This window comes from Vigna umbellata, chromosome 4 (genome assembly GCF_029865625.1).
Source record: "Vigna umbellata cultivar VRB3 chromosome 4, Vumbellata_1.0, whole genome shotgun sequence".
In the NCBI taxonomy this organism is placed as follows: domain Eukaryota; kingdom Viridiplantae; phylum Streptophyta; class Magnoliopsida; order Fabales; family Fabaceae; genus Vigna; species Vigna umbellata.
In genome coordinates this window covers 53,733,780-53,749,803 of record NC_142168.1, presented here as the reverse complement: position 1 = coordinate 53,749,803, position 16,024 = coordinate 53,733,780, and the positions used below count along the sequence as shown (strand labels likewise).

General features: G+C 43.6%; 1 protein-coding gene across 1 annotated transcript; it reads left to right on the top strand.

Moving 5' to 3' along the window:
- Positions 1–630: 630 nt before the first annotated feature.
- Positions 631–1,671, top strand: LOC148200615 (uncharacterized). The gene has a single exon (XM_088113003.1). The coding sequence runs from the start codon at positions 631–633 to the stop codon at positions 1,669–1,671; it is 1,041 nt and encodes a 346-aa protein (XP_087969129.1).
- Positions 1,672–16,024: the final 14,353 nt, after the last annotated feature.

The window sequence follows — 16,024 nt, the reverse complement described above, 5'->3', positions numbered from 1 at the left end:
ACCAATGATGTCTCGACATATAGCGTTTGCACGACAACGAAGCGGTTTAGCGTATGCTAACAGATAATTTCGAATATTAGTCAGATACCACAAATCACGGGAATAACTGACCCAGTATGAAACACGATCTAACAGTTACAACTCCCAGGCAGTCAACTTCGGTAACTGACCGAACTTTCAGGTAAACGGTTTATTTTACTGTTTTAAATATACAAAGCACAGGAGAAAAAAGGTACGTTTTTCCCCTAAGAGAATTGAAAAAGAGAGAGATTATTATTCTGAAGATTAATCAGACATTCCTTTCTTGACTTGAGCGTCGGAGTGCCTTTGCAGGTACCCAGCCCATCTTCTCCCAGAGAGCAGAGCATAGAGAGAGGGAGGAAGCATCGTAATAGGCATCACCAGAAGAAGCAGTCCAGTTTTGTTAGGTTGGTATCTCGGTCTCCACATCCCTACTGAAACATTTTGGCGCCCACCGTGGGGCCAAGATTTGCTATCCCAACAACGACCACCGGAGCAATGGAAGACTTCAACACTCGCGAATTGATCAAGCAGCTGCAGGCTCAGATTGAGGCACAAGCACAAACTATCAGAGCGTAGCAAGAGATCCAGCACAAACAGGCGGAGGAGATGGCGGCATTAAGGGCACAGCGCCCACCACCGGAGTTGTCTGCTTCGAACAGACAAGAGGATAATGAAGTAAGCCATCATGGAGGAGCCTCTGATCCTGTTGGCGGGGGGAGGAAGGGGCCTACTTCCATGCGCCTCACCAACATGCTTCCGTTCACTGAGGCCATTCTGCAAGCGAATATGCCAGATAAACCTCCCCCAACCTTAGAACGTTACAGTGGTTCCGACGATCCTGACAACCATTTACGTAATTTTATAGATGCCATGGCATTCTATACTGACAATGACCCGATGATCTGCAGAGCTTTTTCTTTATCTCTTAAAGACGAAGCCCTGGAATGGTTCCATACTCTCCCACGGCATTCAGTAGATTGTTTCGCAACAATCGAATCCTTATTCCGAAAGCAGTATGCGGCCAATAAAAAACCGGCGATGACCGCTGCGGAGCTTGTCAATACCAAGCAGGAAAAAGATGAGACCCTAAAAGCTTTCATGCAACGGTACACCGAGACGGCCCGACGCGTGAAGGATATCAATCCCACTTTCATCATCAGCAATCTACCGTCCTGCTTAAGGCCGGGGCATTTTGCAGAACAATTATATGCTGACCCTCCAGCATCTATGGAAGAATTGCAATCCACTATTGCAAAATTCATCCGCATTGAGGACCATCATAATTCTAGGAGGAAACAGCATCAGGATATCTCCAATCACGAGGCAAAGAAGCCCGCAAAGCGATCCACCAACGACTACAAGCTAGACCGAACACCCCAAAAGGAGTCAGGGTGGATGTCTAAGTACGATCGTTACACGAACCTCAATGCACCAAGGGCCAAGGTGCTTGAAGAGGCCTTGCACGCCGAACTCTTGACCGTGCGGCGAAAGGCTACTCCAAAGAATGCTGACAATAGCAAAGCTTGCCGGTTCCATATGAACCATGGGCACGACACAGAAGAATGCAACATGGTGAAGGACGAACTGGAGCGACTCATCCGTGCAGGCTACCTCCAGAACTACATCAAGGATAGAGTCTCCACTTGAGCCGCAACCCCTCGCCGAAAGGATCCTTCTAGGCGAAGTCCCCAACGATCACCCCCGAGAGATGATCGACACCGCAGGCGATCGCGCAGGCCGTCTCGACGGACAGAGAGGGAACGTTCAGTCCGAGGCCGAATCGACACCATATCTGGCGGTTTCGCCGGAGGGGGAGTGTCATCTTCAGCCAGGAAGCGACATTTGAGACAGTTAAAGTCGGTTCATATGGTCGATCGACAACCTAGGTCGATCCCTGACATCACATTCACGAACGCAGACTTCCATGCACCCGACCCTGAGCATGATGATCCCATGGTCATCACTGCTAATATAGCTCGGTACGATGTCAGTAAGGTCCTCGTCGATCAAGGGAGTTCGGTCAACATTTTATATTGGTCCACCTTCCAGAAGATGGACCTATCTGAGGACCTCATCGCCCCGTTTAACGAACAAATCGTAGGATTCTTAGGAGAAAGAGTAGACACCAGAGGGTACCTTGACCTGCGAACTCGGCTCGGAACAAGTCGGGAGGCACCTGAACTTAGAGTTCGATTCCTGTTGGTCGAGGCAAATACATCGTACAACGCCTTGCTAGGACGACCTTGTCTGAATGCGTTTGGGGCAATTGTGTCTACCCCCCACCTTGCCATGAAGTTTCCGACAGAACGTGGTACTATTTGTACCGTGAGGGTAGATCAGCGAACAGCCCGACAGTGTTATGTAGCCGGGCTAAAGGTCGCCCCTTTCGTACCAACTAGAAGGGCGAAAGGAGCAGAGGCAGTGGCGATCGACTTGGACCCCCGAACCAATGTAGACGAACGTCTTCATCCGCAAGGCGAAGTCAAACTCCTTTCATTGACGGCAGAAGCGTCGAAAACCACTAGCATTGGCGGGGATCTCACTTTAAGTGAGGAACATGATCTGGGACATATACTGCGGAACAATGCAGACTTGTTCGCGTGGACGGCCGCCGACATGCCAGGAATCCATCCCGGGGTCATGGCCCACAAATTGTCCATATTCCGGGAGGCACGACCTGTCGCTCAGAAGAAGCGACGGTTCGAAGAAGAGAAGCGCAAGGCCATTCAAGTCGAGGTCGAGAAGTTACTGAACGCCCAGTTCATCAGGGAGTTAACTTACACTACGTGGCTGTCAAACGTAGTCATGGTCAAGAAGTCGAACGGCCAGTGGAGAATGTGTGTCGACTTCACCGATCTCAACAAGGCATGTCCCAAAGATTCGTATCCCCTACCTAGCATCGATCATTTGGTAGATGGAGCTTCGGGTCATGTTATACTCAGCTTTCTCGACGCCTACTCGGGATACAACCAAATCCCAATGTACGAGCCCGATCGAAGCAAGACAGCCTTCATTACCGAACGCGCTAATTACTGTTATGAAGTAATGCCGTTCGGATTGAAGAATGCCGGGGCCACTTATCAACGCCTCATGGATAAAGTCTTCCATCATCAAATAGGACGATGCATGGACGTATATGTCGACGACATGGTTATTCGCAGCAATTCTGTGGAACAACACCTGCAGGATTTAAAGGAAGTTTTTGGCCAACTCCGACGGTACAGCATGCGCCTTAATCCTTCCGAGTGTACTTTCGGTGTCCCGGCGGTAAGTTCTTAGGCTTCATGCTTACACGTCGAGGCATTGAAGCTAATCCAGACAAGTGCAAAGCTGTACTCGACATGACTACTCCAAAAACTCTAAGGGAGGTGCAACGTCTAGTGGGTCGACTCACAGCCTTGTCCCGATTCATTCCGAAGCTAGTTGAGCACATCAAGCCCATCCTGAAGAATTTGAAAAAGGGCATCACTCGACACTGGGACGATGATTGTGAAATAGCATTCAACACTGTCAAACATATTCTCACCAGTCCTTCAATTATGGCTCGACCGGACGATGGGTCCGACTTGCAACTGTATATCGCAGCATCCCACCACGCTGTTAGTGCCGCCTTAATACAGGAGGCACCCTCCCTCAAGCTGATATACTTCATCAGTCGTACACTGCAGGGGGCCGAAGAACGATATTCTCGAATTGAGAAAATTGCCCTGGCCCTGCTCACAGCTTCACGTCGACTTCGACCATATTTCCAGAGCCATCAGGTAGTAGTCCGCACAGATCATCCCATAGCTAAGATCCTCCGCAAACCAGACTTGGCAGGGCGGATGGTTTCCTGGTCTGTGGAACTGTCAGAGTTCGGCGTTCGTTACGAGCCACGTGGGTCCATCAAAGGTCAACATTTGGCAGACTTTGCAGCTGAGTTGATACCTGCACCAGAAGACTCAACCACAAAGTGGCTCCTCAGTGTGGATGGTTCATCCGACAAAAGGGGGGAGGAGCCGGTGTCGTCCTGGAAGGACCGGGTGGTTTAGTCATAGAGCAAGCCATCACATTCAAATTTCCAGCTAGCAACAACCAGGCCGAGTACGAAGCCCTGATTGCTGGCCTATCCCTAGCCAGAGAGTTCACGGTCGATCGTTTAGAGTGTCGGATGGACTCAAAATTGGTGGTCGGCCACGTGAACGGAACCTATCAAGTCAAGGATAATCAGCTGTTACGCTATTTCCACAAGGCTCGGACCTTACTCCAAAAGTTCGTCGAGGTTAGTGTCATCCATGTACCCAGGGAGCAAAACGCAAGAGCAGACCTCTTGTCTAAGTTAACCCATTCTAAGGAGCGAGCACAGCTAGCCTCAATCATTAAGATGACGCTCGACCGTCCTGTGGTGGAAGCCTTCGTCACCAATGTATCGACACCCATAACAGACTGGCGCCAGAAGATCAAGGATCTTATGGAGAAACAAGACAAAGGCGAGAGTATTACTGTGCCCGATTCCAAACGCATCGCACGTTTTGTATACATAGGCGACGACCTATACCGTCGCGGCCATAGCACTCCTCTGTTGAATTGCATATCAGAGGAAGAGGCAGACTACGTCCTACGCGAATTGCATACCGGGATATGCGGACTTCATTATTGTAAGCGGACACTGAGGGCACGCATTCTTCGCGCATGATATTACTGGCCCACGCTCGACCAAGATTGTGAGACATTCGTCAAGAAATGTATCTCCTGTCAGGCCCACGGTCACGACATCCATGCACCTCCCGAAGATTTGCACAGTATTGTTTCTCCCTGGCCATTCGCTTAGTGGGGCCTCGACATAGTTGGACCATTACTGATCACAAAACAAGTTCCTCCTCGTGGTGGTCGACTATTTCACAAAATGGATAGAAGTCGAGCCATTATCCGTCATTAGTGCCCAACGAGTGCAGAAGTTCATCGAGCGCAAGCTAGAAGATTTCCTTACCAACTTGGGCATCAAACATGTCACCTCTTCAGTCGAGCATCCTCAAACAAACGGCCAAGCAGAGGCCGCGAACAAAGCCATACTAACAGAGTTAAAGAAGCGACTCGGGGAAGCTAAAGGTTTATGGGTGGAAGAGTTACCAGAGGTTTTGTGGGCGTACAGGTGCACTCCTCACGGATCTACAGGGGACATGCCGTTCAACCTGACTTACGGCACGGATGCCATGCTCCCAGTCGAAGTTGGCGAGCCTTCCTTAAGGAGGAATATCACTGATATGTCACTTAATGAAGAACAGTTGCGGATGAATCTCGACGTCCTTCCTGAGCGTCGAGAGGTCGCCACCATCCGTGCAGAGGCACAAAAGCGAATTCTATCTCGTCGATACAACACCAAGGTCAAACCCAGAGCCTTCAAAAGTGGAGATCTGGTATGGCGAAAGCGGGGAGAGGCCAGGAAGAACCGAGCGCACGGCAAGCTTGCAGCCAACTGGGAAGGACCATTTCGAATTATAGAAGCCATGTCGAACGGTGCATATCGCCTCCAGCTCCTTGATGGACAACCAGTTCCCAACACATGGAATGCCACTCACCTTAAATACTACTTTAGTTAGCGTTCATTTTTTGTCGGTTATTTTTGAAACATTATTCAGTTCCGCTTCCAAATAAAGAGTACATTTCATTCTGATTACTACTTAGTCTCATTTATAACTTCTCCAATGTCGAGTCCCAGGGTCGTCATCTCGGACATTTCCACACACAAACGAATTGGGATACACTCCCACTGGTAGATGTTCACCCTTGAACACCCAGTCCGCTTGGGATACACTCCCTCTGGTAGATGTTCACCCTTGAACACCCAGTCCGCTTGGGATACACTCCCTCTGGTAGATGTTCTCCGTGGAACACCCAGTATTCCCCTACTCGACCCTCATTCTGGACCGTCATACACCACGTTATCAACACACTCGACATTGATACTTAGCGGTCGTTACGGCAAACAAATCGCAAAATCAGCATAGTTAAACGCTCAACATTCAAAGAGTTCAACAAATCCTGCTTCAACGTCAAATATTCAAAGAGTTCTAAATTTCAAAGTTTCACAGTCAAGCATAAGTTTGTGTTTATATGTACATCGCAATGATAAATCCTAATCTATTACAATATTAGGAGTGCCATCAGCAGCATCTCCAACCGCCTCCACGACGACTTCACCCTGCTTATTGTTGGCGGCCGCCTCTTCATCTCCCTCCGCTTCTAAGAAGGCGTCCTCAGGAATCTCATTCAGAGGCTTCATTTGGCCTTCATGCACATCCTTCTGAATGTCGAACGCCACCCCCTCAGTCGACACCTCGAGCAAATGGCCGACCTGCCTTAAAGCCTTCTGAAAGCCCCTGGTATGTTCAATCATTATCGCATCCTTCAGCTCTTCCACTAGCTCTTTACTATCCAGGGCTTCCGCTCGCCAGTGATTCCTCTCTTTGGACACTGTCGCCACTACCTTCTTAGCCTGCTCCAAATCGCTCGACATTTGGTCACGCTCCTTTCTCAAGGTGATAACAGTTGAAAAACTGTTATTTTCATGCTTAAAATTGATACTAAAAGCAACCTTTAGACTTAGAAACTAGCTTGAAATCATGCATTTTATTTATATTTTCAGAAATAAGAGAGCTGGACAGGTTTATGCTTGATTTAAGTGTTTTTGTGCAGGTTTTGAGGTGAATTTGGTGAAAGAAGTGAAGAATGAGAGAGATGACATTAGAAAAGACAAGAAAGAGTGCAAAAAGGAGAAGTCGAAGGCACCGCTCAGCGGCAAACTACCGCTGAGCGGCACTCAAGAGGTGACGTTGGAACCGCTGAGGGGCAAAATGGCCGCTGAGGGGAAGAAAGAAGACGCGCAATCACCGCTGAGCGGTAAATACCGCTGAGCGGCACTTTTTGGGCTTGGACTTTTGTAATCTTTTGTAACTCTAGATTAGTATATAAGGGCTTGCACGTCCTATAGTTAGGATCTTTGGCAGAAACGAGGAAAACACTCTCTCTTTCACCCCTTTGAAGGAGGATCTTGGATGCTCAGGCTACCTCTTCACCTTTATTGGGTTTATTCTTTCATACTTTCATTTTAATTCATCTAGGTTCACCATGAATATGGTGAACTAAACCTTGTATGTTTGTTGGGGAATCAAAGTAATCTCTTGAAGCTCTCATATATGGATTTGTTGAGTACATCTTTGAATTAAGACATATGCTTTCTTTCATCATTAGTTAGGGTTTTTCCTCTTTGCTCAATGCTTGCATTGTTTAACTCATTCTAATGCATGATTATTGGTTTTGTTGATACGGACACGTACGGGGAAATCTAGATCCGGGGAATTTCTCCCAATATTATACTGACAATATTATATTGGTTGCTTTAAGCTCCTGCGCAAAATAAACTAATCATTAGGAATGCTAGGAATTGTATGAACTATTTGATTAGGGAGAAGCCATCTAGAATGGTACATTAGAGAGTGGCATTAACAATGATGATTTGAATGTTGAATTCCTAAAATATATGAGAGTGGATGAGATGAAATTGACCCCCAACAACATATTCATTCATATATTTCCTTGAAAGTGTTTATCTTTTGTCTTTGTCATTGATCAATTCATGCATACATATTTAATTTTCGTCTTTGCATATTAAACTTCAATTATTGTGTTCTTAAGTCTTAGCTAATCAACAAATCACATAACTAAACTAGGCCGTGAGTCCTTTGGGAGAACGATACTTGGTCTTACCAAGTTTATTACTTGAAACGATTCGGTCATACTTGCCGATTGTGAAACAAGTTTGTGACATCATATTTTGGTGCTTACAAATTTGTCCATCAAGTTTTTGGCGCCGTTGCCGGGGATTCATGGTTTAACTGGTTAATTTGTGTGATTATTGATTATCTTTGACTTATTTTTTTTATTTTTAATTTAAATTTCGATTTTTTTTTTATTTTATTTTATTTTTCTGTTTATATTTTTCAGTTTGTATTGTATTTGATTTTATTTTATTTTTTCTGTTTTCTGTTTTTCTGTTTTTTGTTTTTATTTTCTGTTTTTTATTTTTCGGTTTTTATTTGATTTTATTTTATTTTATGTTTTTATTTTTCTGTTTTTATTTCCTATCTTCTTATCTTTTCAATTATATCCTTTGATTTTTTTTTCTTTCTTTTCTCTATCTTTTTGTGCTAACAATTGTTTTTAGGGTTTTGTGCCTAATGTCTGCAGAATGCAATTTGGTCAAGAGTTTAACTATAGGGGCACTCAATTCTACCAAAGTAATCTCAACCAATGGTGGGAACCTCACTCAAGCATGGATCAAAGCCAATTTTGGCAAGCTGCCGGACAATTTGAGAACCAACCACAACAACAATGGCAGCAACAACCCTTTCTATCAGGAAGTTTGGATAGGTTGGAGGACACCCTTCAACGATTTTTGAAAAATTCCGACTCTACTCAGAAAAGCATTGAAGAATCATGTAAAAGAATGGAGATGCAACTTCGTCACATTAGTCAGATATTAAATGATGATGTTAATATTGATGTTAACCTTAAGGAGGAAGGGCAAGTCATTATCACTGAAAGTGACAAGATTCTTGATGAGGAAAAATTAGAGGGAGATGAGGAAAGGGTAGAGAGAAAAGAGAAAGAAGAGTTGAGTGAGAAAGATAAAGATGAAGAAAAAGAAAAAGAATTGGTTGAGAGAGAAGAGAGAAAGAAAATTTGTGTGAAGATAAAGAAGTTGAGGAGAAAAAGAGAAAGGAAGAAAAAATTAAAAGAAGAGAAAAAGAGAAAATTTAGGGAGAGAAAAAGGAAGAAAAAGAAGATGAGAGGAAAGAAGAAGAAATCACATGAAAAATCACATCCTCATCTAAAGAAGAATCATAGGAAGGAAAAGAAATTTAAGTGCTTCATGAAAATCTTCAAGAAATTGGAGATTAAAGTTCCTATGATTGAGACACTGCAACAGGTTCCTGGTTTGATCAAATTTCTAAAGAAGTTCAGTAGGAAGAAGAAGAAAAAGAAGAAGGAACTTGAACTTTACTGGGTCAAGCTAATGACGTTAAAAGAGCGCTTGCTGGGAGGCAACCCAGTGGATTTAAAAACTTTTGATTTGGTTTTGTAACTTTTAAATTGTGGATATTATTCTGTAATTATTTTTGTTGGATCCAGCATCTACTGAAGGATGCTAGGTGGTTAAGCATCTACTGAAGGATGCTAGGTTTGTAACACCTGCTGATGGGTGTTGGTAAGAAAATTTTGCATCTACTGATGGGTGCTGGTGGAATTTGGGTCAGGCTCGTGACATTAAACAAGCGCTACCTGGGAGGCAACCCAGTTGATTGATTGTTTTTGTTTTTGTTTATAGTAGTTAGGGTTTGCATAAGCATTTTTAACATTGAATTGCAGGGAACCTATGAGGGGTATGCTAGGAAGGCACGTAGGTCAAGAAAAGAAGGAGAAGGGCACATCAAGAAAGTGCCGCTGAGCGGCAATTACCGCTGAGCGGTACTATCGCAGATGGGCTTAAGTTCCCCTTAGCGGAACCCGAGCCCATTGGGGTATTTTTAAACCCTAAGCTGCGCGTTTTTACATTCTTTCAAGCTCTTTTCTGCACTAAGACTCCCACATATCTCCTCTTAGGTTTCCCACATTTTTTTTACTCTTCCCTCTTTAGAAAATTTCTCTTCCACTCACTTTTACACTAGTGTGCTATCAAAGTTTGGGGTTGGAAGAGAGCATTCTAGTTTGGAAGCATTCTCATATCATCTAGCATCTCCACCCAAGTAAGTAAAATGCATTTTGTTCATTCTAGGGTTCTTGAAATTGACTGTGATTGTCAAAGCATGAATATTTAGGGGTTTTGATTTCTATGCATGATTTGATGATATATTTGATGTTTGAACCGATTAAACTGCTTGATTATGAACTGGAAAACTGAAAATTGCATTTGGGTGGAGTTAGGACAGTTTAAAAACGAGATTTGCAAAAATCTGCAGATCACCGCTGAGCGGCATTTAACGCTGAGCGGCACTCTGCCAGATTTGCTTTTTCTGGTTTGTTGCGTGTTTGAATGTGGCACTGGTGGCGCTGAGGGGAAATTCTGGCCCTCAGCGGTGGTTTAGCTTCAAAAGGAGTTTTGTGTTGTGATTAACATCGTGTTCTGTGGTTTTGGATTTATGTTTGAATGCAGGAATGGCATCCTCTTCAGGAAAGAGATTGAAAACCATGGCAACCAAGAGAAAGGAAAAGGAACCAGAGCAGTCCCATAATGGCAGGTTCCTCTCTAGGAAACATGAGAAGCACTTTAGGGTGGTTCAGGACAGGAGACTTCTAATGGAGAGAAAGGTTGGAATGATACCTAACTTTGCTCCTCAATTTGGAGAGCAAGTGTTAGGGAATGATTGGGGAAAGCTAGCCACTTATCCAGCACCTGCCAACATAGCTGTGGTGAAGGAATTCTACACCAATGCAAAGAAGATTGGTGATTATCCAGCTGAGAATTATTTGGGCTATGTTAGAGGCCATGCTATCAGGTATGATCCTGACTCCATCAATAACTTTCTGGATACTGTGTGGGCTGGTGAGCAATGCCAGTTTGCTCTTAGCATGGAGGAAGGTGCTGACTTTGAGGATGTTGAGAGAGTATTGTGCATACCTGGAGGACACTTCCAAAGGAATAGATCTGGCTCAGTGGTTAATATTAGGAGGACAGATTTGACTCCTCTTGCAAAGTATTGGATGACATTTTCTCATGCCAACATTCAGCCATGTTCACATGTGTCAGATATTACTCTCAGCAGGGCACTCTTCATCTACTGTGCTATCAGAAACTTGAATGTTAATATTGGGCAGGTGATAGCTGATGAGATTAGTGTGTGTGCTAACACCTCAAACAACAAAGCACCACTGGGACATCCTTCTTTGATCACTCACCTTTGCAAGCTAGCTGGGGTGGACACTTCTGTTCCACCATTTGAGAGGCCAAGAAAAGCTATAGATGAGGCCTATTACAGACAGTACTGTGGAGGTGAGGAGGCAGCCCAGCCAGTACCACCACGCCAGGCTCGTAGAGAGAGAAGGCCAGCACAGAGCAGGACTTCTGCTGATACTCATGAGGCAGAACCATTCCAGATGAGGGACATATATATGTCTCTTATAGGTGCTCAGTTGCAGTCCATCCACAGAGGGCAGGTGGCCACGGCTGAGATGATAGTGGGGATGTATGATACCCCTCCAGCACACAGGTGGACTATGGATGAATTCCATAATGTGGTAGCTTGGCCAGAAGAACCATGGCATGGAGGAGCTGAAGCAGCTGAAGCTTCAGCCCGAGACATGGATGAAGATGAAGCTGAGGAGGAGGATGCATTTGATGAAGATGATGATGAAGAGGAAGAGGAAGATACAGAGAGCTCGGACTGATGAGGAGCTGAGATAGCATTTACTGATGAATGCTATCATATGATTATGCTTTTGTGGTTTAAGTTTTCTAAACTTATTTGTTTTTGTTTTGATGTACTCTATTGAAAACCTGGTTTCTTTTGATGGTTTGCTATTAACTGTGATTGTGTGATAAGTAATGCTGAATGATGCTTATGATTAATTGATGTTGAGATGATGTGCACATTAAAATGCTTATATAGGTGATTCACAAGCTTTGTGAACAAATGCATAATATCATGATTGTGATTGTGAAATTAAGCAGGATGAGCTTATATGTGAGGTTTTGAGCTCCAGAGTTGTTATTGTTGAATGCTATTACTTTGAAAGCATGAATGACTTTGCCCAGGTTTTCTATGATTGAATCAATTGCTTGTTTTGCATCATATGATCAAAGGCCGTGTTTTTGAAACCCTTTTTATTGGCCAAATTCATAAAGTTAGCCTTCTAAAAGAGAACACGTTGTGTTCTATCCTTTGAACCCTTAGCCTTAAATATACACTGAACACCCTTGATTGAAAATCTTTACCTTCAGTTAAGTAGAAGATCTTGTGTGGTATTGTTAAATGTTCAAGTTTGGGGTTATTGGGGAAACATGAAAAAGGAAAAAGCATTGAGCTAAGAGCTAAAAAGTAAGAATATGCAAAGAAAAGAAAAGAAAAAGAAGCAAAGCTCAATGCAAATGCAAAAGCAAAGGCAAAAGAAAGTTGGGGATGAATAAGAAGATTGTGTTGTTATGATTCTCTTAACTCAAGGATTTTGTGATCCAGAAAAACCAATTTTCTTGTTAGCCCAGCCACATTATAAGCCATTGAAAAGTCCTTGTGATGATGCATGCTTGTGAATGTATTTGATTGTGGTTAAATGAAAGGCAAAGTTGATTCATGTGACATTATGATAGTGGAGTGAATGAGTGAAACACTTTACCTCTTATACACTTGTGTGTTGAGTGAAACACTTTACCTAGTGAGGAAATATTCCATAAGCACATGAACATCCATGCTTAATTGATTGATCATTCATGAAAAATAGCATTTGTTGGAATTTAAATGACTTTGTGAACACTAAAGCATGTGCACATCTTGATTGAACTCTTGGTCTTAAGTTTGAGTGAAGTTGTTACTTATCTTGAAAAGAGGATTTTGAATGAGTGAACCATCATATGAATTGGTTGGAGATGGAGTTACATTTTGTTTGCTTGAGGACAAGCAAAGTTCTAAGTTTGGGGTTGTGATAACAGTTGAAAAACTGTTATTTTCATGCTTAAAATTGATACTAAAAGCAACCTTTAGACTTAGAAACTAGCTTGAAATCATGCATTTTATTTATATTTTCAGAAATAAGAGAGCTGGACAGGTTTATGCTTGATTTAAGTGTTTTTGTGCAGGTTTTGAGGTGAATTTGGTGAAAGAAGTGAAGAATGAGAGAGATGACATTAGAAAAGACAAGAAAGAGTGCAAAAAGGAGAAGTCGAAGGCACCGCTCAGCGGCAAACTACCGCTGAGCGGCACTCAAGAGGTGACGTTGGAACCGCTGAGGGGCAAAATGGCCGCTGAGGGGAAGAAAGAAGACGCGCAATCACCGCTGAGCGGTAAATACCGCTGAGCGGCACTTTTTGGGCTTGGACTTTTGTAATCTTTTGTAACTCTAGATTAGTATATAAGGGCTTGCACGTCCTATAGTTAGGATCTTTGGCAGAAACGAGGAAAACACTCTCTCTTTCACCCCTTTGAAGGAGGATCTTGGATGCTCAGGCTACCTCTTCACCTTTATTGGGTTTATTCTTTCATACTTTCATTTTAATTCATCTAGGTTCACCATGAATATGGTGAACTAAACCTTGTATGTTTGTTGGGGAATCAAAGTAATCTCTTGAAGCTCTCATATATGGATTTGTTGAGTACATCTTTGAATTAAGACATATGCTTTCTTTCATCATTAGTTAGGGTTTTTCCTCTTTGCTCAATGCTTGCATTGTTTAACTCATTCTAATGCATGATTATTGGTTTTGTTGATACGGACACGTACGGGGAAATCTAGATCCGGGGAATTTCTCCCAATATTATACTGACAATATTATATTGGTTGCTTTAAGCTCCTGCGCAAAATAAACTAATCATTAGGAATGCTAGGAATTGTATGAACTATTTGATTAGGGAGAAGCCATCTAGAATGGTACATTAGAGAGTGGCATTAACAATGATGATTTGAATGTTGAATTCCTAAAATATATGAGAGTGGATGAGATGAAATTGACCCCCAACAACATATTCATTCATATATTTCCTTGAAAGTGTTTATCTTTTGTCTTTGTCATTGATCAATTCATGCATACATATTTAATTTTCGTCTTTGCATATTAAACTTCAATTATTGTGTTCTTAAGTCTTAGCTAATCAACAAATCACATAACTAAACTAGGCCGTGAGTCCTTTGGGAGAACGATACTTGGTCTTACCAAGTTTATTACTTGAAACGATTCGGTCATACTTGCCGATTGTGAAACAAGTTTGTGACATCATATTTTGGTGCTTACAAATTTGTCCATCACAAGGCCAGGCCAACATCCCGAGAGTCATTCAACAGCACTTCAGCCTCTCTCAAGAGTTGCTTTGAACGCTTCTGCTTCGCATCACATACCGCATGAATCTCGGTGAGTTCTTTCAGCTGCGTCCGTGTCTTCTCTAGTTCAACCCGGAGCTTACCTCTGTCAGAAGCATAAGCCAAGTGCCAAGCCAACATTTGCGCTCGTGTCGTTATTTCCAACATGGTATCGGCTATTTCTTGCTCACTCATGTTCTCCACAACTTTCTTTTCCGAGCTGTCCATGTTCAGCTCAACCTTGTGACCCATTGTAAAGGCAGGATCCCATACGCCGAGTAGGAGGGGACGCTCTGTCTCCCTAAACCCCTCCTTTCTCTTCTTTGCTACCTCACCGCTGGCCCCGACAGCCTTCACTTTCCTTTTCCGCTTCAACTGCTCTTCAACAACCACCGTCTCGTCAGCCGACACCGACAGTACGACTGGAGTCGGACCAGCTGATTGCACTGGTGTGGGTTGTTGACTCACAGCACGTCCAGCAGATGCCCAGGGCGGTTCACTTCAGCCCTCTCATTGCCAATAGACTGAAACCAATTTACACTACTGCCTTTTCTCCCCATTATCTCTGCAAAACAAAGACCACCCACAACAGTCAGCAACAACAAAGCAATTTACAAAAATAACAAGCAAAGACACATACCAAACACCCTCGCATCCGCGTCATCGAACTCAAGGCAGTTTATAAGCTGACGGGAAGAAAAGGGGCGGGGCAACGAGGTCAACACACTCAGAGCCTCTAACTCTTCAATCGTCATCTTATCTTCAGACCACGAGGTGAACCTCAGCGGATCCTGCGTCCAATACAATGGGAATTTGGGGTTCCCCTCATCACCGAAAAAGTACCTCCGCCCATCATCGATGATCGACACTTTAAAGAATTTTTCTTTAAAACCCCTATACGACTGCAAGTAAAGCTCTAGTAGCGCATTACCTGGCTCCGAAATCAGTGACACCCATCCCTTCGTAGCAACCGGTCGACATCTAAAGAAATACAGAAACAAACCTACAGTGGGCCTAATTCCTAACGCCCGACACAACACAGCAAACGCCTGTACATACCCCCAACTGTTGGGATGCAACTGACTAGGTGCGACGTTTAGGGTGCGCAAAACATCCATTTGAAAGGTGGTAAACGGAAATCTCAGATACAAATCGTAGAACAACGAGGCATAGCAGTAAAAGAACTCATCGGAAGCATTCTCCCTACCGTAGCATACCCTCTCATCATCCCGACAAGCTATCAACTTTATACACGTTTGGTACCCTAGGGTTCTCAAAACGCAACTATTCTAAATCCAGTTTGTTATCACAGCCCTACTCCTAAACTGACTTTTAAGTTCCTTCACCTCACGCGCCGCCCAGGCGTACTCGTCCCCGCTAATCGGAGACATTACACGTCCCCCTGGACCCTCACCACACACACTTCCATACACAAAGGCATCCTCACCACAAAGTACAGTGGTGATTTCAGGGCATTCCGCCGCAGCACCACAAGGTACAGTGGTGATTTCAGGGCATTCCGTCGTTGCTGACGGCCCCAGCATGTGGTTGATGAGAGGGTCGCACCTCCCACAAAAGTTGTGCATAAAAGAATGCAGTATAGACTAGGCAGTGACTCCTAGGTCGTCTCTCAAGGACCAAATGTGGTTCGAGTCTTAGGATAAACACGCAGTGGGGGGGGTTTTGAAAGTGTTTTTGTGATTCGAAAATGATGTAAATTAAGACTGGAAATTAAATACAACCAAACATAATTGAAAACAGTGAAATGAATTAACAAAGCGTGAATACCGAACGGTTTCTAAAATAAGTGAGGAAATTGGAAATGCAAGAAGATAAATAAACTGAACAGAAGAGACAACATGATAACACTAAATTAAACATTCCTAAAGCCAAAACTAATTTAAATGCATTAGAGAAATAAGAAAAAGGAATCCAAAACTATTATAATGCAATGATG

Bases quoted from the DNA above. Each gene is read 5' to 3' on its own strand.
- LOC148200615 (XM_088113003.1), top strand. From the start codon at position 631: ATGGCGGCATTAAGGGCACAGCGCCCACCACCGGAGTTGTCTGCTTCG.